This window comes from Talpa occidentalis, unplaced genomic scaffold (assembly GCF_014898055.3).
Source record: "Talpa occidentalis isolate TD23 unplaced genomic scaffold, MPIMG_talOcc4v2.1 talOcc4.14, whole genome shotgun sequence".
Classification (NCBI taxonomy): domain Eukaryota; kingdom Metazoa; phylum Chordata; class Mammalia; order Eulipotyphla; family Talpidae; genus Talpa; species Talpa occidentalis.
In genome coordinates this window covers 72276966-72301611 of record NW_023601433.1, presented here as the reverse complement: position 1 = coordinate 72301611, position 24646 = coordinate 72276966, and the positions used below count along the sequence as shown (strand labels likewise).

Below are 24646 nucleotides of genomic sequence, written 5' to 3'. Positions count from 1 at the left end.
AGAGCATTTCACTGTATATAAAGTTGACCTGAATTAAAAGAGAAAAATGAAACTCTTATTGGGAAAAGGGTCTAAAAATGGTCACTAGGTCAGAGCCTCTGCCTCAGGGCCCAGCCACTTGCCATCAAAATGCAAACAAAATGTCCTTTGCTGAAGCAAAAAAGGGAAAAAGAATCATTTATACTAAATAACAGCATAGAAGGAGAAGGCCCAGTTCCCCACGGGTGGCGTGAGGGGAGCTGCAGCTACAGGAGCCTGCAGGGTGGGTGGGAGAGGGAGAGTTTTGCCCCTCCCAGAGGGGCCACCGTCCAGCTCAGATGAAAGAGAACAAGCCCGCCTGCATCACCCCCTTTTAAGACTCCTCAAAGGCTGATCAGCTCTGCTCCCTTCCCAGCAGCCCCCTTGCTCAGGAAGTCAGGAGCAGAGTTCAGACACTGATGCGGTTCAGCTGCTCATCCAGGGGGTTTGAGCCCAGCCCTGAAGACCCCACCCACCACCAGGGGGACCTGGAAAATTCGGGATTTAGCTCATCTGGTCATGCCAATAAACCGAAGCTATTATTATTGTCTTTACTGTTGATTCGTTTTTATGTACCAGGTGCTGTGTTTGACTCTTCAGCGTTTGTCTTGGAGTCTCTGGACTGTATGCACCATGAGGGCTGGATGCTACCTTGTAGGGTAAATAAAAAGTATCAGGCTTTTCTGCCCTCCTGCCATTAGGATAGATGATGGATCCTTGCGGTCCTGAATGCATGCCTGATGGCGGGCACCTGGAGTCGGGTATGGGCATGCGTAAGTGGGTACACCTGGGCTCATACTGCACTTATAAGGGCGGCGTCATGGGGACGCCAGCAGAAGCAGAACCAGAGAAAGAGAGCAGTGACCACCAGAGAACGCTGGAGAGCCCAGATAGAGTGAAGACTTGCTGGGAGCTGGGAGGCTGGCACTCCTTGCCAGCCGTGTACCTGGTAAATCCCAATAAAAGCCTGGCAAAGGACTCCAGGACTCACTGAGGACCCTCTCCTCCTTTACCCCATCTGCTCGGGTCATGGAGATCCTGCTCCGTGTCCATTCCTGCCCTAACTCTCCTACTCTTGCTTGGTTCCCAGTGCCTGGGACACAATTGGTGCTCAGCTAATGTTTGTTGAATGAATTCTTGAATGGACCGATGAGAGTGTTTGAAGAGAAAGAGATAACTTGAAAGAAAGGCATTTCTGGACTTGGAAAGCTGGGAGAAACACCGTCCTGACACAGCCCTGAAGCATCTCTGTTCTGCTTTGCTGGACAAATGGGGACTTCGTTAACACTCATGTCTATGTATTTACAAGACAGCCTGGAGGCTGCTCGGGAACTAATTCAGCATCTCGAGGAAATTGTTTGCCTTTAGAAAAGAAGATGTAAATATTCCCCACTTGGCTGAACAGAATGGTTCCACTGGGCTTCTGGAAAGTCCTCAAGAACAACTTTTAACTTGCTCAGAAAAACCTCATGTGGGGAGGCCAGGAGAAGGATCCAGGGCAAAGAGGACAAGCTGTCGTGACTGAGGGCACTGTGGCCATGCCCCATGCTGCCTCCCACGTACCGTCTTCTTCATACACGATGGCGAAGTCAGCGAGCATCATCGTGTCTTTTTCACAGGTGAGAAAATGGAGGCTCGGAGAGGCCCAGGTGAGTCACATGCAGCTGGGGATGGCATTGAAACCCTGGCCTGTCTGGCACCTGCTAGGGTGTGCCCTGGAGGCTCTGAGCCCCACAGGCTGGGTTCCCAGGGGCACATGACTTTCTGCCTTCGTGCCCTCATCTGTAAGAAGGGGGACCATGTTTGGCCTCTTGTGCATCCTCGGGATGGAGCCACGATGGCTGCAACCTGGAGGGTGCTCAGAGGGGCAGGCAGCCACTGCTTCTTGGTCCCTCCCACACAGGAATATGGTGAGGTGGGCTGGAGCCCCAGAGAGGGCAGAGTTGCACCTAATTCTCCCCTTACACAGGGCAGCGGGGCTTGTCACCTGCCAGGGAGTCACCTGCCAGGTTGTCATTTTCATGGAAACTTTCTGTAGGCGCTGCCTTCTAGTTCTATCCAAAAGCTCACCCCTCTGACCACCTCCACCATCTGGTCTGAGCCACCTTCATCCCTCACCTGGATTAGTGGCTTCCAAACTGATCTCCCTGACTCTGCTCTTGTCCCTTGGAGTCTATTCTCTCCCCAGAACTCTAAGCCAGGTGGTCCTCATAAATCTGGTTCAGATCACATCGTGTCCTGACTTGCCTGCTACTTTCCTGGTTTTAGCTCTGAAAGCCTTTGGTGCTCTCCCTGGGCCAAGTGGGAGCGTTGGTTAATGGCTCTAAATGGCTTCCATCTCACCCTGAGTTAAAGCCAACCTCTTTACATAGTTCTACATCGTTTGACCCCATCGCCTCTCTGTCCACATTTGCTCAATCCATTCCAGCCATGATGACCTCCCTGCAGATGTTCAAACCTGCCATTCAGGCTCCCACCACAGGGCCTTTACACAGGCTGTTCTCTCTTTCTATAATACACTGTTATAGGCATGGCTGGCTCCCTTGGTCTCTTCAGGTCTTTATATAAATGTCTCTTTCTCGAGGAGGCTTACCCCCTTCCCTCTCTATCTAAAATATTCTCCTCACCATTCTCAAGGCCTCCTCAACTCCTGTTTTCTCCCCCATAGCATAATTTACTTGTTTGCCATGTGTCCCTACCTCCACCTAGTACATGAATTCTGGGAGGGTGTGGGTGTTATGTATTAGTTACTGCCTTATCTTCAGTCATGACATATAGTAAGGGCTTTATGAATACATATAGTATAGTGAATTTCCTTAGCATTGACCACAGCTGGGTTCTGGATCTCACAGTTGACGGGGCAATAAGCAAGCTGAGTTGCAAAAGTAAAGGCAGAGCCTCCACTGCCCCTGAACGTCAGGGAAGACTGAGAACCTGAGGAGGAAGTACAAAAAGACCCCATGCTGCCAGCAGTGTCTTCTCTTTGCCACAGAGACACCCCTGCTTGTCTGCCCCTGCTTGCTTCCTCCTTCCAAATATCCTCAGGGGGTTCCAGGCGTAGGCATGGAGGGTATCAGTCCATAGACCATGAGCTCTGCCACCCACATCCCGATGAACCACTAGCAACAAGAATAATTTTGCTGATCTCTTTTCTTTTTGGAAAGGACATGTTAAAATCCATCTGGTGGTTTCTCTTGGCATGGCAATTTGGTGTAAGTCACTCAACCCAATAGGCATAAAATTGGGTTCCTTCGAAGGTGGGAAGGCAGGCTAGGCATTGGGAGAACGATTCCTTTGTCCAACCCCATCTTTGAGGGAGCTTGCTTGAGATTAGAGCTCTCAAAAGAAGTGAATGCTTGCTAGGGCTGGGTTCCCACTTAGGATCCATGCCTGTGGCAGAGTTAGAACACCCCCTCCAGCTTCTCCCCAGAGTAGCCCAACAAGCAGGACACAAGACTGGCCTTCTTGGAAAGAGAACCAGTAGGTGGAATCAAGAGCTCTTAACCATGATACCAGCCTTCAATGCTAACTCGGCCAGTCAGTTGGTCTTGCTGACCCTCTGTTTCTGCATCTGTAAAATGGGTGTAATAACCCTGTTCTGGTTCTTTTATAGGTCAGAAAGGCTTGAAAATTGTGGGTGTCCTTTCCTAGCCCTATTACTCAAGAAGAAACCAAGGTCTAGAGGGGTTAGTGAACTGCCCAAGGTCACACCTAAAAAATGTTAAGAGTAAACCAAGCTTCTTCCCAGAGATAGGGCCCCCATAATTCCCTGGATGGAGCATGCATTTGTTTGGCCAGAGGGAGATGAAGGTGAAGTGATGAGATCCACAGGCTCATTTGACCAGCCGACCTCGTAGCAAAGGGCTGTCTACACCACTGAGTGTGGCCCATGGTGTCATTACCTAGGCTGCCTGGGTTTAGTGTCAGAGCCCTGGGTTCAAATCCCAGCCTGTGATGGGCTACACCACAGCAGTCCTAGATAGAGCACATTTGGGGTAGGACATGGAGTCTCTACCAGTAGGAATTTAAATAGAGGTATCACTCTACCTAGATGTGGGCATAAACTAGTTTTGCCTTTGTAAATGAGGAGTAACATGTGCATTTAGCTCTCAGAAGTTTTTGTAAAGGGGATATGAACCTTACAAAAGGCTTAACACAACAGCCAGCACATAGCATGCAATCAATAAACATTACCAATAGTTTGAGTATTACTAATAATTGGATGTTTGCAGAAGCAGGTGTCTGCAAGCTCTAGGTGTACCTGTGTGAGCGTAGTTGTGTGTGGCAGGATTGTGTATGTGAAGGTCACAGAGGTTTGAGAGCCCTGTTCATGGGTTCTTAAATGTTGCTATGGGTAGACACTTGTAGGGATTGATATGTCAGTATTTCACATGCATTCATTAATTTGTTCATTGTGTCATTATCAAATTTGTTGAATTCTTGTACATATATACACACAACATAGATAAATAAATAGAAGGGAAATGTGATAGAGATAAATATGGCAGTTAAAGGAGAATAGTATTCATTTCAGTTTGATGTATCAAGGAAGGCTTCCTGGAGGAAATGATACTTGCGCTAACTGTGGCCAAGTTTAAAGGAACAAATCCACCATGTGTAGACATGTAGGGAGAAAAGTATCAACGTGTACCCATAACTACAAAGAGTTTGGGTTGGTGTCACTCCTCTGTACCCTCCTAATCCCAACAGTACCTCTTCCCTCCCGCCGGCATCCCAGGTAACATGAACACAGAACAGAGAGGGCATGGGTGACAGGGAGCCAACACTTTATTTTGTACAGACCAAGCACTCCGGGAGCACATCCCTGCGGATGTGCCTCTGCTGGGCCCCTCCGGCCTCTGGAGGGCGGCTCAGCTAGCTGCTCTGGACTGAGGGCCCCAGCGGAGGTCTGGCCTGCTTGTCTCTCTCCAGACAGTTGTGGAGTCCGAAGTCTTCGAGGGTAGTGCATCTCCAGAGGCTGCAAACAAACGCAGGTCTAAGCAGAAGAGTACCCTTTGATGGGGAGAGAGAAGGGGGCAGAGGCCCTGGAGCCTCTTCTCCCCAGGTGACATTACTGCGGAGAAGCCAGGAAGAAAGAAGGGGTGTAGGCGCCAGAGGGAAACGAGTGGGGGCAAACTTGGCACAGAGTTCTGAAGGGCCAAAACCTCTAAGTGCCGGGTAAGCGATGTTTGCTGAAGCCACTGGGTGCCAGGCTCTGTGCCAGGACCTCAAATTCACTTCTCACATCCAACACCCGATGTTACTTTGGGTAGTTATATTTTTATCCTCACTTCCCAGCTGAGGACACAGGCTTGGCAAGGCTGTGTGGCTTTTGTTGCAAGGACAGTTCTAAGGCAGAACTGAGCTTTGGGGGCCAATTTGGTTCCAAACCCCATCTATGCGTGCCTCGCGGGGAGTGGGGCTGTACTATTTGTTTAGTTCATGACTCCAGCGTGGACGTCGAGGGGAGGCAGTGCTCTTAGCGGGTGAGCACGGCTGCGAGGGGCAGGGGCCGCGAGTGAAAGAGGTGGCAGAGACAAGATGTTCTGTGATGCCTTCTGCTAAGGACCTTCCCCTCGTGGACGTGTGCCCTTTACTTGGCCTTTGAAACTGCCTGCGTGTCCCCCCGAGAGCAGAATAATGTAAATGAGTATCAGATCTCTGCTCGGTAATTGAGAGCAGAAAGAAGGCCATGTTAAGTCAAATTAATTTGCTCTAATACAGTCCAAGCCCATCTCCATGGAAGTGGCAATGGCTTTTTGATGGGCTGGGGGTGCCTCTCGAGGAAACAGGTCTTTAGAAGCCCAGGGTATTTGTCTTGGAGGCTGCTGGAAGGAGGGCTGGGGGCTGAGGCAAGGTGTGGGCTGAGCACCCACGGGCAACACGTGAGCCTCGAGCTGCCACACGTTGTGAGATTCAGCACAGGGAGTTTGTGAAGGCAGTGGGGGTTACTGGGCTGGGTCTGCAGTGTGTCTGAACCCCGAGGCAGGTTCCACACCTCCCTCTGAAGGGCTTAGTGTGTCAGCAGGGATCCTCAGGCGGAATGCCTGGTGCCTGGAGGGGCTGTGGGGGCAGCACTGCCTCAGAGCAAAGAGCACTGAACTGGGAGTCAGGGTGGCTTGGGTTGACGAGCGACCTTGATCTTGAGGTCACCCTCACTTGCTCAACACTGAGGCTGTGAGTTCCAACACCCCTTCAGATTGATGTTTCTACCTCAGTCCTGAGGCTCCATGGAGGCAGCCTACCTAATGATCCAACTCCATCAATGTGAGGTTGCTCAGGAAGGGGCCTGGAGTAGGCACCTAATACCACAGTGTGTTATCCAGACAGTGAAGATTGTGGAATGCCAATCCCAGCACAAGGGGCTGAACACTTGATTCTCAGTTTGTCGAGCTGTAAAATGGGAGTAAATAGCCCAAACCACCTCTTGGGGTCGCAGTGGGTACTGAGTGACTACCTGATAGACACTCCATAAACTAAGCCATTATTTGCAAAGAATTCCTCTTCCTACCTTTATTCCAGAGATGCCAGGATTAGGACTGGGAGTAGCAAGAAGGCCGCGAGAAGGGCTGCTTCCCCCACAGGGCTGCTCCGTGACCTTTGTACTCAGTCCCTCCTTTCTCCACCCCCTGTCCCTCCATCCCCATTTCATCCTCAATTTCTCTCTGTATATTTAAATCAAGAGTTGGCTCCTAGGGTGGGGGATTTTAAAAGTCCAGCACCTTCTTTCGCCCTGTCTCATGGACCCTCTTTGCTTTCCGATGGGTCTACATGTTCAGTGCAAAGAAACAGGCGGTCCCGAGCACAGGGCTTCTGGTATTCAGCCACACAGTATTGCATTCAGCCACACAGTATTGCAGCTAACACTTCTAAAAACGCTTGTCTCTAGAAAAATGAGTCACAGCATTTAAGACAGTAGCAGCTGTGGCTCCTTCCAGGCTGCCAGACCTGCGTCCGCGCTCTCGCTGGCTTTCAGTCCCTGAGACGTACCGTCCCCGTCTGGCCTGGGGATTTACCTGGGCAGCCTCCTACTTCTGCAGATACTTCTTCATTATGCTCTCAACATCCTCCTCTTTCCTCCCTGCTCCCGGCTCTCTGTTCTCGAAGGCTGCTTGCTCACCACCATCACCCTCCAGGCGAGGGATCCGGGGCCGGCTCTTGATGCTGTCTGCGCTCTTGAAGGAGCTGGAGGAGGAGTCGGAGTCGGAGGTGGCCTCAGGCATCTTTTTCAAAATGGTCTTGATCCCTGAGAGGAAGGTCCGGTCCGCATCTTCTATCTCAAAGTGGACGCCTGGGTGCTGCAAACTGTCTTGTCCATCTTTGGCTGCTCCTGCCAAAGATGTAGGCATCTCTGGCTTCCGGATGGCAGGGAGGAAGTCGTCGAAATCCACTTTGGTCTTGCGTTCGTAGTTGAGGCTGGGGAGCTTCCAGCTAAATGGGTCGCTGTCCAGAGGTTCCTCCATGAGGTGGGCGAACTGGCGGTTCTGGAAGACAAGCGGCTCCTTCCCGAGGTCGGGACAGCCTGCATCATCCAGCGAGGACTCCAGGCAGCGCCTCCGAGGACACAGTGTTGGGGACAATAACTTGTCCCTGGACGTGGTCGGGGAGCTCAGTTTTCTCCCCAAGCTCGGCCCCAACTGTAAGAGGGACTCACAGGAACTGAACCGGGTCTTGAGCTTCTCTGGGGGTGGGCTGGTGCCCCCCATGTTCTCCAAAGAGATGCATCTCAGGCTGGAGGACCGCAGGAGGCCGGCTGAATCCCCAGTGGCGCCCTCTGTTTCCAGGGGTGATTTTGCCCCAGACCTTGGGGAGAGGTCCCCCTGATCACTGCCTGCCCTGGCCCTCCTCAGCGTGGATGCCCTGGTGGTCTGGTAGATGGGGAGTGTGGGCCAGTCCTCCAGGCTCAGAGGCGAGCCTGAGGCTTTCTGGGCTCTCTTCCTTCGAAGCCCTTCCACGAACTCTGACAGGGCCGCTGAAGGACTCGGCAGCTTTTCCCTGGACGGCGGGGACATGTCTGTCCTTTGAGAAGCCAGGGAAGAACATGGAGTTCCTGCTCTCTCTGTGGGCTTTCCCAAGGGGCCACACGCTTCACCGTCCCTGGAGTGGCAGTACTTTGGGCGGCAGAGCAAGAGGGGAGACGTGGACTCGTCCCCCGAGACTTTGCTGCGCACATCCCTGGCCCCGCTCCGTGCAGACGTCGGCCGGGTCCTCTCAGCATCGCCAGCCTCCTCGCTCATCCTGCGCCAAGGAGAAAAATGCAGTCAGTGGAAATTGTGCAATTCATACAATTTGTGCAATTGGTGTGAGAGCCACTAAGCACAGGCGCGAATATTATTTTTCTTTGGAAATGCCATTCCTACCGCACTCTCAAATGAACCGTGTGATTTAATGCACAAATTCAAGCCATGTAAATGATTTCTTGTTGCTTTCTGAAATGCAATTTCTGTCTATAATTAAACCCAGCTAAGTACGTTTGAGTAGATTAAAACTGCAGCCAGGACGGATGACTTGGATTTATGAGGCATCATATCTGACATGATAGCACCTATCATCCAAGCAGACTGTGAAATAAGTAACCTGCTTCTTGAAGACACAAGGAGGACCCTCAGGGGGACCCCATGGAGGTTACTTATTTATTTAAGACCAGGTCCAGAGGACAGGCCCACCAAACAGGGCTTCTGAAAGTTGATGATTGAAACATGGGCCTCAATGACACGCTCATGACACCCCAGTGTCTCATGGGGTGGATGGGGTATAAACTGTGCCCCCAAAGGAAAGACAGACATGAAATCGACTTGAACCAAGCCTCAATAGAGGACAGACGGTGTCTATTCTGGGACTACAGGCTTGGCTTTGCTGCAGCGGCACTCTGCAGCAGCTGAGCCAGACACTTTCCCTTTGAAAAGTAGGGACCTCCCAGGGACTGAAATGATAGGCTGTAAAATAAAAGGCACCATTTAAGGGAGAGAGACTGGAGTCCATCAACCATCTTTTAATAAATAAAATCTATTTGTGCTCTAAGAGAAACTACCCCCTTCCTGCCCACCAGCTAAGTTGTCATTTATTAAAAAATCAGGAGGGTGCCAAATGTCAGAGTTCAGGTACTGCTGACAAGCTGGGAGCTGGGGGTTCCGGAGCCAGGGAGATGCAGGTCCGCAGCCATCTCTCTGCATCTCTGCTCTAACTGTAACAACAGGACCATTTGTGGTAGGATTCAGCCTCTACCCGCAAGGATGGCTGGGATTCTAGTCCAGGAATCCGAGGAAGGATTCTGGTCCAGAAATCTGAAGAAGCTTTCTGGCTCACTGCAGCTTGATATCACCATTGCCACCAACCACCACCCCCTCCCCGCCCCCATCACACAGCACAGTGCATTTGAAAAGAAAAGGAATGAACCACGATGACCCAAGGGGCTTTGGAATCTGGGAAGGAAGCCAAGCCAAAGGCTCCTGGCAGTGACGCCCAAAGACAGGACAGAGGGATCTTTTCCAGGTTCTCTTCTTGAGTTCTGGGGCACCAGAGCTTCCCCATCCTATAAGCCCCCAGAATGAAGACCTGAGGGAGGTCCTTGTGGAAATGATGCCCTGTGAAAGGGCTCCCTGAGGGGTGGGCATAGGCCCAGCTATACTCCAAGGTTTAACCTTATGCCCACGTCAGTCAGGTGGAGTTGGGGGGTGATGGCAGGCCACCTGGTAGACCCTGAGATTGGGGTGTGACAAGCTACTTCCATCACCCACTCCTCTCACCCTCCTGAGCCCTTCTCCTGGGGATTGGGCTCCCTGCTCCCTCCCCAACCTCCCCTGTTGGAACTGAGCTAAGGGCAGGCGCTCACTCTGCTGCAGACCCTCAGGCCTGGGGACAGGCCCAGCTTCTGCCACATGCCCATGCCCCGCTGCCCACCCCACCCCCCACCTCCTGGGACAGCCCTGGAAGGAGAGAAAAGTCTTGGCACAGTGCCTGGTCATGATGAGCTTTAAGAGTCATGATGAATAATTAATAACTGATAATTAATGGCTATCAATCAATAATTAGCCATTAATGGCCATCATTATCATTGCTAATAATCTTTGAATTCCCAGACCTAAGCACTGCTGGACTCAATGAGCTTCCACTGATGTTCCACGAGCAGGGAGCAGAAGGCAGAGTGGGCAGGTGACCTTGAGCCTCACGTTCGTAGGCAGGGGCAGTGTGCACAGGCGAGCACGAGAGTCTGGTGATGGGCTCGGAGCAACAGCCTCGCTTCCCAGCCCGTGGCTGTCATCTTCCATCTCAGTCACGCTGGACACGGCCCGGGAGAGGCTGGCGCTCCTTTGTGATTACCCGAAGGTGTGTTTGTCAGCATCATCGCCTTGGAAGCGCTGCCCTAATCCAGGGGAAGATGGCATTCGCACTCCTTTCTTTTCTTATTTTTTCAATAAACAGCTCAGAGCTGACAAAAGTCATTTCCGTCCTGTCTCTGCCCTGAAAGGAGGCGGCGTGATGAATGTGTTTCGTGCGCTCTGTCGCTTGGTCTCAGCCGTCGCCCGCCATGTGGGGATGGTGGCAGCATCCGGCTTGGTCTCCGGATCTTCCCATACCCTGCCATGCTGCTCCCCCAGCTCCACCTCCCGTGCCCACTGTGGTGCCAGGTGCGGCCCGGGTAAGGGAGGAGAGCTGGGGGCGGCTCGCGTTCCTGCCCTCTGACTGGGGCAGCTGGGCCGCGCACAGTAGACGCTCAGTGTATGTTGCTGGATCTAATGGAGCCACGTTGAGAATCAACTCCATGAGGGAGAGGAAGCGGGTGGAGTGAGAGAAGCAGATGCAAGGGGAAGTGGGGAGAAGGACAAAGAGGACAGAAGCTGAAGTGGGAACAAGACCAGGAGGTTGTGAGGAAGAGGCACCAGGGGTGTTGGGCCCCGGGGCAGGGAGAGGCCAGTGAGGGCAAAGACAGGGGCTGGAAGGCACAGACACAGGCAGGGCCTGGCTGGCAGCTGAGGACCTGCGTACATCGTTGGTTGACAGTCTGGGGGGGCACGTGGAGTCACCAGCACCCAGAAGTGGAGGTCTGGGGCACCAGCCTGTGAGTGCTGGTGTCCAGGGCAGAGGGCACAGGCTCTCTAAGCCCAGGCCATGGGGCCCCACTGAGAGCTGTGCTCCCACAGGTGTGCAAACCAGAGCAGCTTAGCCTGGCCCCAGCCTGGTTGCCGCCAAAGAGTGACCCCTGGAGCTCTGCCCAGGAGCCCAAGGACCTGATGTGAGGAGAGTGAACTGGGTCCCATCTTTCTGGAAAGGTCTGGGGCCTTTGGGACCTCAGTGGGTGGGCTTGAAACAGGAACACAACACAAATGGTATACAGGCTCTTTGGGGCTGGGAAGGGGGGTGGTTCAAGCAAGGGACAAAGGGAAGTGAGGAAGGAAAAGGAAGGAAGTAAGTATTCACTTTCCGGGATACTATTCAGAAACCCACCCACTTCTCAGTCTTTTTCTATTTCCTGTCTTAGTTACCACTCAGAGGATGGCGTTTGTGGCCTGCACTCTTCTGGGTGGAGACTGCAAACTTTACTCTGCATCCAGACACTCTCCTTGCAGGCTTCAAGACAAGGGTCTGGCCCTACTGCCTGAGCAGGACGATCGTCTCCTTTTCTGTCCAGCCTTGGACATTTCAAACACATCTTCTGTCTTTGTCCGGAGGCCTGGAAGGGTCATTTTTTTTTTAACTGTCCTCACGGGATGTCTTGACTCAGATATGAACTCCTTTATGTCGGTATTGCATGATGGATGGATGGCTGGTAATCAAGCTATCACTGCGCCTTGGCCATGGTGAGGGATGATGGATAGAAGCTTCTCCAAATCATTGGGAGACAGGTGTGGATAAATGCTAGGTGGGGGCACTGCCATTCCCTAAGGAGAGACTCCAGAAAAATCTTGGACAGTTCTGTGATCTGTCCCTTTGTCTCACCAAAATGGAAGGGCTAGCTGGCACACCCACCTGCTGCTGTGAGGAGCCAGTGGGCACCCCTGCACATCCTGCCACACAGGTGCTGGGCTGTCCCCATATTTAATGAAGGGGTAGACAGTGGGCTGCCCATAGCTGAGCACCTACTGTGTGCCAGGCACTGAGCTGGGTACCATTGATACAAGAGAGAATTAGTTGATGGGCTTCCTCCCTTGCGGAGCCAAATGGCACACTCATTTATAACCCCTATAGCAACCCTGGGAGGTGCCAATGGTGACTTCTGCCAGCAAACGCAGGTGGAAGTGGCAGAGGTTATAACCCCAGGTTAGTTGACCCTACAGCCAGCAGCACCTTCTGTGGAAACCTCCTCTCAGCCCTGTGATGTGATACAGTGTAATAGTGTTTCCTGTTCTACTGCATTCAGTTAACACTTACCACTTGGAGCCTTCAGGTCTCTTTCCTCAGCTGTAAAATGGGGGAATGAGATCAACCATGCAATGTCTGGAGGCAAGAGAGCAGGAGGGTTGGGGATTTTGTCTGTTATATTCACCACTACACCCCAGTGCCTAGGAGGTATCTCAGCATAAAGTAAGTGCTCAATAAACATGTATTGATTGAATGAGTGCAATGCTAAGGCATTGGCATATAGTAGGTACTCATTAAGGATGTGTGATGAATGAATGAAGCTTTAGTACCTGCCACACAGTTAAGTATCCAATAAATGCTTATTTAATGAATTGACAAACAAGAAAACACATATGAAAATGCCCTAAATGTTGGTGGCTGAAATTTCTGAAGGTTTACTAGCTAAGCTAGGGTATGGGTATCTGGTAGTACTGCAATTTTTACTTTCTCTTACCTGCAAAGTTAAGAAAACGGGTTTCAAAAGCAGACAGGCCTGGACTCAAATCCTGGTTCTGTCCCTTCCTATGTATCTTGTGCTGTGTGACCTTGCTTGGCTTTGAGAGGGGGCACGTGATGCCCTATCTTATAGGGTTTTGTGAGGAATCTGAACTGCTATATATGGTAGATACAGTCAATACCCATGAGTACCCCCAGCTACACCTCTCCTGCACCCATCACTCATGCAGGGCACAGGCTGGTGCAGTTAAGTGTTACACCTACTCATTTCAAAATGTTTCTGATAGTGAGTTTAAATACCTTAATCCTTTTTCAATTACTTGTCTTTAATGATCCCTTCCACTAGGACTAGAGAAGGTGCCAGAGTGAGGGCAGGCATTCAGGAATAAGCAATTCCTATGTATGCTTCTGTTTCCAGCAGGTCAGGGCAAGGATGCAGATGCAGAGTGGTCAGAACGGCCTCAGGTGGAGGCAGCTGCTGAGACAGGTGTCTCTGGTCTAGACCACAGGTCAGGCTGTCTTACAAATGAGGCGCCATCACTTTGTGTCTAATGTCTACCATAGTAGTGGTGCCCTACGGATCCTGGGGAAGAGTGAGAGATGCATCCATGTATGTGTGTATTTTATGTGCCTCATCTCACCAGCGTCAGACCCACCAACCCATCTTGCAGATGAAGAAATGGAGGCATTTGCTCAAGGTCACATTTCCAGGTGGGAGGCCTGGATTTGGACCCCGGTTGGCCAGATCTGATGCTCACCATTTTTCTTCCCACTATATCACAAACCTTTTGGGTAGAAGGCTGGATGGAAACCACAACCAGCTGAACTCACACCTACACTTCTCTATTTTTCAAAATCCACTGAGCATAATGAACAAAGAAGTGAGGTCCCAGTCAAGGAGCTGGTGGAGATACTGGTAGTAGACAGGATCACACAGCAAGAAACATAATTCCCAGATCTCAGTCTGGGCAGGACCTGGGCCAACTGTAGCTACAGGAAACTCGATGCAGATTTAATGACACCATGAATCATTCCCAAAGACATGCTGTCATCCCCATTCTTCATCCACACTCTGGAATTGAAGAGGAAATTAAAAATGTATCGATGTTCTTTAATACTGGTGAAGCCTGGGATGGGAAACCAGATGTCCCTTTAAGAGGGCCTGAAGGATTGTAGCCACGTCCAACACAACAATTGATAGTCAGTAATTAAAGTCGACATTGGGTCCAAAACTGCAAGATGTGGTAGGGAACGTGAGACATTTAAGCCCTATCTTGCAGAAGTGAATTCTATATTATAAGAGCTACCACATATTGTGCCTTTAGGCTTTGCAGACATTACCAATTTTATCTTCACAGTAGTCTTCACAATACTGTAACCTTCCCATTTCACAAATGAGGCTCAGAAAGTATAAGTAATTTGTCATGTAATAAATGGGAGCACGTGGGCTTAAACCAAGGGATCCAACTCTGGGATCCACGCCTCCTGACTGCCCTGCTCTACTGCTCTTTATTGGCCTGTGTTGTCCTGCTTTACAGATAAAGTAACTGAGGCTCAGAGAGGCAAATAGGCTCTCAGAGGAAGTAGCAGACCCAAGGCTCTTACCTTGGCCTGTCTATGTACATTCCTAGCTGAGCTCATAGCTGTAGAAGATGGGGGTCCTTCCCTTCCTGGAGGGCATAGCAGAGGTGTGAAAACTGGACAAACCCATGGAAAGGTGTCAGCAGTACAAGAAATTCCAGGTAAACTGTGAAGCATGGGCTGTGAGCACAGCCTGAGGTTGTCAAGGAGGCAGCCGGTGCTTGAGTTTGGTGCAAGGCCATTCTGCAAGAGGTGGGGTTGAAGTGGGTACTTGGAAGGAGGGGTAGAAATTGGGTGGGGGTGAGGGGTCAGAGATGACACAACAAGCAGAAGGAGAAGATCCTCTCTATTTAGCTCATCAAGCGCAAAAGCCTTGACAAGTGAGGGCTGAGAGCTAAATCTCACAGGCAAGGAAGCCAAGACTTAGAAACTCTACCCAGCTAGAAGGAACAACTAAGTAGAGAGGAAGCCAGAGTGGGGTAACCAGGGACACAGACTCTACTGCAGCGGAGGAGGAGATGATGTAATGAGCAAGAGTCTGAAGCCTGGTCTGAAGGAGTGGAGACTTGACTCCAGGAACTATAAAGAGACTTGATTCCTTACAGTCGTTTTTATGAGATAAGATCACTCTCAAGACTTGTTTGCTGTCTCTTCTGAAGTAGGTGCTGGGTCCTTGACACGTTTTAATGACAACCCAGTGAACTGCCCTCACCAAATGTCTGCCTGCGTACTTTCTGTGGGTCAGCAGAATTTGTTCTGGCCTCACGCATACATTCTTACCAGCTACCAGGCTCGAGGACCAATAGTTGTTGAAGAGAGTTGCCTATCAGAATCACCCCTGGAATTCTCCCCCAAAATCCATTTCATTGGAGGGCATGAAAGTTAGGGAACCATTCTAGATTAAAGGAGACCACAGACTAATAGAAGAGGAGATATTAATAACAGAATAATAATAGAAGAAACTGTGGGAAGATGGGGGTACTTAGGGGTGTTCTGTCATTTTCACTCAATTTTTCTATACGTCCAAAATTTCTCTTAAAAATGGTCCATGATTTTTTTTTAAATGAAAGAGAAAACAACCAAATGCAGTCAGTATCCCTAATAGGATCCTTCTTGAAATAAAAAAAAAAAAGGTCTGTAAAGTAATTACATACATTTTGATCACTTTACATATCATTGACAGTTCAGAACATGTCTGTGCATGGAAAGTGAAGGCATGCATTGGACATCCACGCACAGACACTGCCTCAAGCTGAGCATGGTACCTGGCAATCGCCACGTAAAATCTCAAACTTACTCATACAAGCTCCCAGTTTCCTCACGAGATTTCAGTTTTAAGTGGATGAAAATTATCCACCCATCTACCCACCCAACCACCTACCCATCTCTCTAGAATCATTTATTGGCATGGCGCCAAATGCCATTAACACAAATGAATACCCCTTGCCTTCAAGAAGCTTACAGATTCTAAGGCTCATCAAATTATGAATGGAGAGAAATGAGTGAGTCTTTATGTCTTCTTTGGCATGGAAACTAAGCAAAAAATGTTTCCTTAACAAAGGAGTAATAAAAGACCTATCTCAGTTTCCAGCTATGACAGACTAGCACAGATTCTATTGTAAAAGAATGTCCTGAACATTTCATTTCAAATGGTTTTATACATACTTGTGACAAACTCAGGAGAGCCTCAAACGTCCTAAAGGTCAGCAAATCTAGTTCTAGCCTGCAGCCTTCCCACAGAAACCTGCCAGGAGCAGTGGTGGCTGGAGGATGAATCTTGGACAGAGAGAGAATTCTGCTTCATTTGTTCAGGCTCTGGGCCCACGGTTAATGTGCTTGCATTGAACATTTCCATGCTTTCGGATTTAACATCTTTTCCACTCATCTTCCTAATACCAATAAAACTGAAAAGAATCCTTTTGTCCTAGGAAGACATAAAACTATTTATGAGAGGCTCATTCATTAAGTATATTCAGGATGGATTAAAATGATCCTGAGCTCTGGTTCTGAGACTGGAGAGACCCGTAAATAAATGTACTATTGAAATAAGATTAGCTGTGGATGCTTAACCTACTTTGAGAACAAGCTGTTTTTAATGCTAAGTACCATCCATTCACATTTACATAATTAATGAACTAATTACAAAGGAGTCTTATCTAAACATTTAAGCAAGTCTCACGTGACCTGTCCTTGGCTTCACTTCTGCAGTAGAGTAATTGCATTTCCTTTAAAGTAATACAACTTTGTTTTTAAAACATACCCTATAATTTAGATCTTTTTACTAATTCAAGCCAGCCTCATCTCAAATAAGAAGCGGGGGCAAAAGGTGGGTGGTGATGCCTAAATCATTTTCTTTTAAATCAAGATCCACAAGCCAAGGGCATGGGCCTGCAAATGTTTACAGAAAGCAAATTTTCCCCAGAAAAAGGAGAAGTTGTAATACCATCTTTTAGCCAGACGAAAAGCAGTTGTGTTAAATCGTTAAATCGGCACCAAAGCAAATGATACATACAACAGTAATTAGCGAAGATTACACAGTAATTAAAATCACGATGATTATGTGAGTGAGAATAATTTATACAATAATCTCCACGCTCACACTGCAATGTGGTACTCGTCCAATAGCAACAGTGGAGAGCCATGTTTGGCAATAAATTCAAATCACAGTATCACTAATTACGTGGTGATAGATCAGTCATTGAAATTTAGGGATAAATAGTCTCTGTCCAGGATACACACAATTTTGTTTGGGCTTCTCAAGACTACCAAATGGGACCTCAAACATTAATATGCTCTCGCTCACTCTTCATTTTCTGCATAATCTTTCCTACTGTCATAATTCAACCTTCCTCTTGGTAGGGAACATTTGCTGTGCCTTTTTTTTTTTTTTTTTTAATCTACCCAGTTTTATTCTCCTGCTTCAAGTAAGGCAACCTTTGCCCTTTGGAGAAGTCCCTTCTCCCCCAGGGTTTCCATGTCTTGGGTGGGAATAACCCTCCTAGAGCAAGGTCAGAGACTCCTTCATTCTTTGCTTATTCTAACTGGTTCAGTGACAGGCACGTGACGACTCACTTTGGGTCAATCCAAGTTAGGCTCAGGGATTATTGTGAAGCTGCTGAGAAGAGAGAAGCCCTCTTTACTGTTGGACTCAGGATGCTGTAGGCGTGAGTGTGGATGTTGGCCACCATCTTGCTGTCTCAGAAAGGAGCAGAGACCTTGCTAAGGGATTACAATCCTGTGATGCTTTTAGTACCCCTGGATCTGATAATGTCTGAGTTTCTATCTACCTTTGGTTTCCAAGTTGCATGAGATAATACATTTCTCTTTTTGAACAAGCCAGGTTGAGTTGGGTTCTATGTCACCTGCACCCCCAAAGAATCTTGACTATTATGTTATGAAAAGATATTCTGGCATCTCTGTAGATCCTGGCCTGGGTTTTAAATCTCTGGACAAACAAGTTAAATGAGTCTGAAAGCTGATTCTCCCTCAGAGCCCCCAGATGCAAGCCCAGGCTGGCCAATGTTCTGAACTGTCAGTGATCATTTCAAATGGTTTTATACATACTTGTGACAAACTCATTACTTTGGGCTTGTGAGGGTCTAATCAGAGGGTCTAGTTGAGTCACCCTGGCCCAGACTTCTGACCTAAGGAAACTATGAGGAAAAAACAAGTGGGGGTGGGGCCTCCCCGGTGGCGCAGTGGTTGAGCACTGAGCTGCGAAGCTACCCGAAGCCTCTGCAGTGCTGGTTTGATCCCCGGTCTCTGGGCGAGGGTCCCACATGACACGCAGACCTCTCCTGCCACACCCGCTGCTCCCCTCAACAGTGTACTTCGGTTCTTCTGCCTGTTCTGCTCCCCGCTCTGGCTCTGGTGAATTCTCTCACCCTCCCGCGCTTCTGACTGTACCCAGTGCTTGTATAAATAAATAAATCTTTAAAAAAAAAAACAACAAAAAACAAGTGGGGGTGGTCCCACTTGCATGGCCCCAAACACTTTAAGTGCAACATATTTAAAAACCAAGTTCTTTGAAACTCCACTTTCATTGCCAAGAGATTCTCTGTTGTGCTCATGATTCTCTGCTGTGAGTCTAGCCCAATCCTACAGTCATTGGCACATAAGCACATGACTCACTTGTATTTTTCCCTGGTCCTATCGGTCCAGGGAAAGCATCACCAGGTGTAGGCTGGGTCAAGGAGACAAGGAAGCTTCTGCACCTGCTTTTTAAACACCAATTTGGCACCAGACTCTCAGTGACCATTCTACATCTGCTCATTTTTCAATCCTGAGAAGGAGTCATTACATTGAGGAGGGATATCATCACGGAAGAGGGGTCAAGGGGAGCATGCCAGTCCCAGACAGCACCACATTAAGAAAGACTCCTGAGCCAAGTAAGGTTGCTACCACCAACACCCATAAACTCCTTGTCTGGGGGCCACGAAGGTAATTTAGTGTCTCCAACTCCAGAAGATTTTGCATTTATCAGCAGCAGCTGCACGGCTCCTGGGCTGTATATCATAAATCTTTAGGTGTATTTCTGAGTTGATGTCCCCTTATAAATAATACAGGGAATGCTTTTTTTTTTTTTTTTCCCCAAACGACTGCTTTCACGCTCTCTTCTGTTTTTAGAGTGACCTTCTTTCTCAGTCAAGTTGGAAATGTCCAAGAGACTCATTTATTGAGGCCTGTGATGTGCCAGGTAATAAAGGGGAAGGGAGGTATACAGGAGCCTCACTTTAACACTAATGGTCTCCTAGCAGAAAGAACTTAGGGGGATTCTGGCAGTAGCTAGTCAAACTCAAAATGCAAATGTTCTTTGATGGAGAGAATCACTCGCTTATGAGCTTAAGGATATCCCTGAAGACTTGCAGGTTAATAGTAAGTATCTTGAAAACAAAATTTAAACAAGAAGACTACTGTTAAATAAAAAAGGCATAACTTTAAGATATTTTGCAGAAATTTAAAAGAGTGACAGCCAGATGGGTACTGATAAGATCTATTATTGAGTGAAAGCAGCACATTGTAAGAGTTTATGTATAGCACAACATACATAATATAGCATCTAATTACTTTGTTTTTTTAAAAGCCCACAAATATGCTATATATTTTTGACAAGTGTGTATAGATTTATAAATATAATGCCTGTACACCATTATGCATATACACCACAGATGGTAGGTGTGTTTGGGAAGGGAAAGGAGATTGGGGTGGTGGCCAAGAGGAGATAAACTTTCCCAGTTATATTTTAATTTCTTGAAGGGGGTAAATATTCATAGAAAACTAGTGCAGTTAAAAAGAGTTGGAAGTCAAGGCACCTGTAAGCACAGTCCTCTGGTTAAGAGATTTCCCTCAGCAGACCACAATTCCCCTCAACTGTATGAGAAAATTCAAACAAATAATCGCAGGGATCCCTTCCAATAGAGAAGTACTAGAATATTTAAATTGTAAACATATTCCAAGGGTAGAACTCAAAATTTCCAGGGCTTAACACCATGGGATCTGGCACTCAATAGGCAGTTAATAAATATCTTTTGGATCGACAGTGAATTTTTAAATAATGATCCTTATGTGGTTTTAATATTCCCTGCCAGTAAACTTTTCCAGGTAAGTGATCCATCCCCTGGATAAATATCAGAAAGGCACAGCAGTGTGGCAAATATAAACCAGATTTTATTTTATTTTTTTAATAATAAATTTTATTTTTATATTCCCCATACAATTGCACAATTGCAACCCCCTTATTTCGACCCCAATCCCTCCCCTCCCTCCCCTCCCGCCCTCTACCCCCCATAGAGTGCCTCTGGTTCCTAGTTTTTTGTTGATTTTGATTTTTGCTTTCTTATAGTTATTCATTTTCCTGGTCCCTTATTTAAGTTTTCTAGATTCCTGCTATGAGTGAGACCATCCGGTATTTTTCTTTTTCTTTCTGGCTTATTTCGCTGAGCATGATCCCTTCCAGCTCCATCCATGTTGCTGCAAATTGCATGTGTTTATCTTTTTTGAATGCTGAGTAATATTCCATGGTGTATATGTACCACATCTTCTTGATCCAGGCATCTATTTTTGGGCATTTGGGTTGTTTCCAAAGCTTAGCTATTGTAAATAGTGCTGCTTATAAACCAGATTTTAGAGAGAGTCAAGACTGGGTTCAAATCCTGGCCCTTCTACTTATCTGCTTTGTGACAGTGAGAAAATTACTGACCCTCTCTCTAAGTCAGAGGCAATGCTGAGCTGTTACCAAGGATGGTTAATATGTCTGCTCTACCCTCAAAGTATGGTCAGTTATTCAGTCCACAAACAAACATTTATTGAGCACTAACTGTGTGCCCAAGGACAGAAACATGAAGAAAGCAAAGAGCTTTATAGTGCCTTTTTGCTTCCAGTCCCACTGCTGTGCTTGATGCAGGCACCACTGCTCTGAACTGCAGCTGGACAAGCCTATCGATGTGGTAGGGGTAAAGGCAAGGGAAGGGAGAAGAGGCTCTGGAGAAGGCTGGCTGGGGGTGCTGAGCACTCACCTGCATCATGCTCAGCTACTGGAGTGGAGATAAGACTATGTGTGAATCACTGTTCCTTAATCTCTGGGTCTCATATTTCTGTTCCTTAACCTCAGGGTAATGATGTCTACTTCCTGGGATTCCTCTGGGCATCAAATAAATACCAACATTAATAAAACAGTTAATTTTCTTTCTAGGTGCTCTGAGCAAAGAAGAAAGTGTGCATCATGTCATTAACCCTGATGCCAACCCTGATCTATTTAGGGGGAAACATGAATAGAGAAGTTAAGCAACGCATCCAAATCTACAGCTTCAGAGAGCAAATATAATAGTGAAATCCAGATGTTCTGACTTCAATCCGTGTAAGAAACCACTGTAGTCTCTCATCTTGCACCAAATCGGTGTCAAACAACTTAGGGTATCATTCAAGGGCTAAGCTAATATCATTGTAATTATGTAACTTGGATATTATGTTAATTGGCATTCAGGTGCTACCTTGACCACCTCCAGCTCTGCCTCTGCTGCCTTCTACATTGGCTGCCAGCGGGGACACAAAGGTGTTTGGTTATCAGGAGAAAAAATTCTTCATTATTTGGGGTTCACTGAGGGCATGTTTCTATGTATAGGGCTTTGTTTTTTAATTAAGAGCAGTAATCAGATAATCTTGCTTTAATTAACTCCCCAGATGCACCCCATTCTTGGAGCCTCCCTTTGATATTTTCTCCATCAATTATTTCCGCCTAAGATTATCTACAGACATGTGCCAGACATTTGCCATTTGCTGAATATGCCTGAAAGGTTAACGTGAACTTCTACCCCCTTCTTTTTGTAGAAACAACGCCCTGCTTCAGAGCAAACACGTTTCGAGACAGGAAGGGGTTGTCTGGGTCTGCTCCATTAGTCTGTGATTATTCTTTCTACTTTATCACACTGCTTCTTCTGTTATCACAGAAGCGGTGTGCATTTCATCTTAATTATGCATCTGCTTAATCCATAATTTCTGATTTATAGCCATTAGCTCCTAATTACAAGAGGGCCGCCCTTGAAAAGAGAAATAAAATGAACCGACAGAACTGGAACTAAAAGGCAAATTTTAAGTCAAACACTAAGAGACCCATTTGTTGATTCCTGAGACCCATTTGTTGGAGCTACCTCCTTGCAGTCCTATGGAATTGTGAGGGTGTTGTCTCAGGCTGTTACTGAGTTTACCACCCTCTGTGGTAGGGAAAATAGGAAACCCTGACATTCAAACAAAGCTAGGTGGGAATTATCCAGCCTATCTTTATACTTAGTCCCTATTAAAAAAAATTCAGGGAATGTTTTTATAAAGAAAAATTGAATCCAGAACCACCTATACATGAAAAACTAGCAGGATTTGTCTTAGGCAGAAGGAAACTATAACAGATTCATGGCAATTTAAAAGTTTTCACCCTGTGTTATTTGCAATTATGTAGAAAACCATGCTTTTTGGAGGGCTGCATACATCCTCCTCATTTGAAGCAGCAAATGCAACTCTATTTCCTGTTTTGCACATGAAGACATGGAGGGTGCAGAGAGGGCAACTGATCGACCCATAGCCACATAGCTAGGAGGTGGCAGGTCATGTCTCAAACTGGCCTACTTGACCTTGCATAGGACAGAGGAAATGGAAGACTCAAACAGCAATCTTCAAAGCTTTTCAAGCTATTGGTTACCAAGAGGCAGACAGGACACATGCTTACCTGGGGCTAAGGACATGGCTGCTGATGTCTGACTGTCGAGAGGGCGTCCTCACAGTGTCTGTGGCCAGGGACAGAGTGCAACTCAACCAGGACTGCAGACTGCTTTCTGGCTGGGAACCGAGGCTGGAGATGTTATCTCTAGAACCAGAATGTAGGATGCCGTCAACACCACAATGACAACCACAGTGACAGCAATAACTAGATATTTGCTCCTTAGTGTAAATCAGGCATTGCACTATATGGGGTACATGCATAACCTCATTTAGTGCTCTAACTCCATCTCTGAGAGGTAGGGGCCAGTGTTATTCCCATTATCCAAATGAGAGTTATAGGATTTGAAGAGGTCAACCTGGGTCTTAGATAAGGTCATCCACTTACACAGAGATGAAGTTGGGGTGCAAATCTCAATCCTGATTCTAATGTCCATGCTACTAGCCACTGCACATTGGGAACATGTATCTTCAAATACAGATGTTGAGATATCTCCAATATTGAAGTAAGACTTGGCACTGAATATAACACCAAATGATATGTTCATTGAACATGTCTTAACTCCTTGTCCAACTTAACTGGGATGTCTCTATGGACAGGGGCTTTATTTTCATATCCCAATTCTAAAAATAACACATGATATATATATATATATATATATATATATATATATATATATGAAAGAGCTAAAAGCATGAACTCTGCATTGACCATGTCCTTAAGATAGCCATCTTAGCAGAGTAAACATCTATATAAATAGCCATTAAAGTAAAGGAGAAAATCATTAAGGCCATAATGGGGACAGTGGATAGGTTGTAAAGAAAATAAGGAGCAAAACATGATTAATTTCTTGGAGACATGAAGGAAGGCATCAAGTAGGAAGTTGAGGTATATCTTGTTTGAAGGTTAGGGCTTGGCCATGCAGATAGTGGAGAAAGGAATCTTAGGTGGGAGCCAAGGCATATACCCAGGTATGGAGGCTATAGAAGGGCAGGGCCTTCATGGTATGGAAAGTAGAAGTCCCCAGGTAGAGAGAGAAGGGTCAGAATGCATCCGGCTCAAATGTCTGTCTGAAAGTTGATTCTTAGGTAACAGGGAACCACTGAAAGTGCTTGAGGACAGCTGCATGACAAATCAGGGATGGCTCCCAGTCTAAAAGAATTTAGACAGTTCAATATGTGCCCAGTGCTGGATGATATAACCATGGAGTTAGGACTTTTATGGACATTGCTGATAACTCTCCAAGTGGGTATGGATGTTTCCTCTGAATTTGGATGCAGAGAGTGAGGGGCTCCGCCTTGATTCAGTTTAGGGGGCTAACTTACATCTCTTTCCTGCCACTGCCGCCACAGTTCACTGCTGTCTGGACACTAGAAGGAGGCACAAAACTCTGTTACTCTGTGTTGCTGGGGGTTGGTAAAGAACAGTCTTTTTTTCATTTGACATATAATTGACATAAAACATCGTATTAGTTACAGGTATACAACATAATACATATATATTGCAAAATAATCTCCACAATGCTGATGTCTTTCTGTATACATAGCCACTAAGGTTTTTTTCTTGTGATGAGGACTTTCAAGATCTACTCTCTTAGCAACTTTCAAATATACACTACAGTATTAATAACAATAGGCACATTATATAATGCTGCATATTACATCTCATGACATTTCTTTTATCCCTGGAGGTTATACCTTTTGACCCCCTTTGCTCATTTCGCCCACCCTACTCACCTCTGGCAACCGCCAATATGTGGTTGCTCCCAGTCTAAAAGAAGTTAGATAGTTCAATATGTCCCCAGTGCTGCATGATAAAACCACAGACTCTTTTACCATATGGAGAAAAGAGTGGGCTGTAGGCTCCGTGAGGCCGCTGCATGCCTGCCTATTCCCTGCTGTATCTCCTGTCCCTGACAATGAAGATGATGATGAGCATGATATGAGGAAGGAGATGACGATGACGATGATTTTAATCTGTTGAGTGGGCTAGTAGGGGCCCATGAAGGGCAGATGACCTGTCTACTTGGCTGGGCAGCCAAGACTA

The 24646-nt window shown here is 47.2% G+C and overlaps 1 protein-coding gene across 1 annotated transcript in view; it reads right to left on the bottom strand.

The window, feature by feature from the left end:
* Nucleotides 1-4864: 4864 nt before the first annotated feature.
* MYO18B (myosin XVIIIB) overlaps nucleotides 4865-24646 on the bottom strand; it is a gene marked incomplete at its 5' end in the record, with an annotated part of 234879 nt that continues 215097 nt past the window's right edge. Inside the window, 3 exon segments of the mRNA XM_054694681.1 lie at nucleotides 4865-8256; nucleotides 22610-22747; nucleotides 23926-23970. Coding sequence (XP_054550656.1) covers nucleotides 7047-8256; nucleotides 22610-22747; nucleotides 23926-23970 — 1393 coding nt within the window.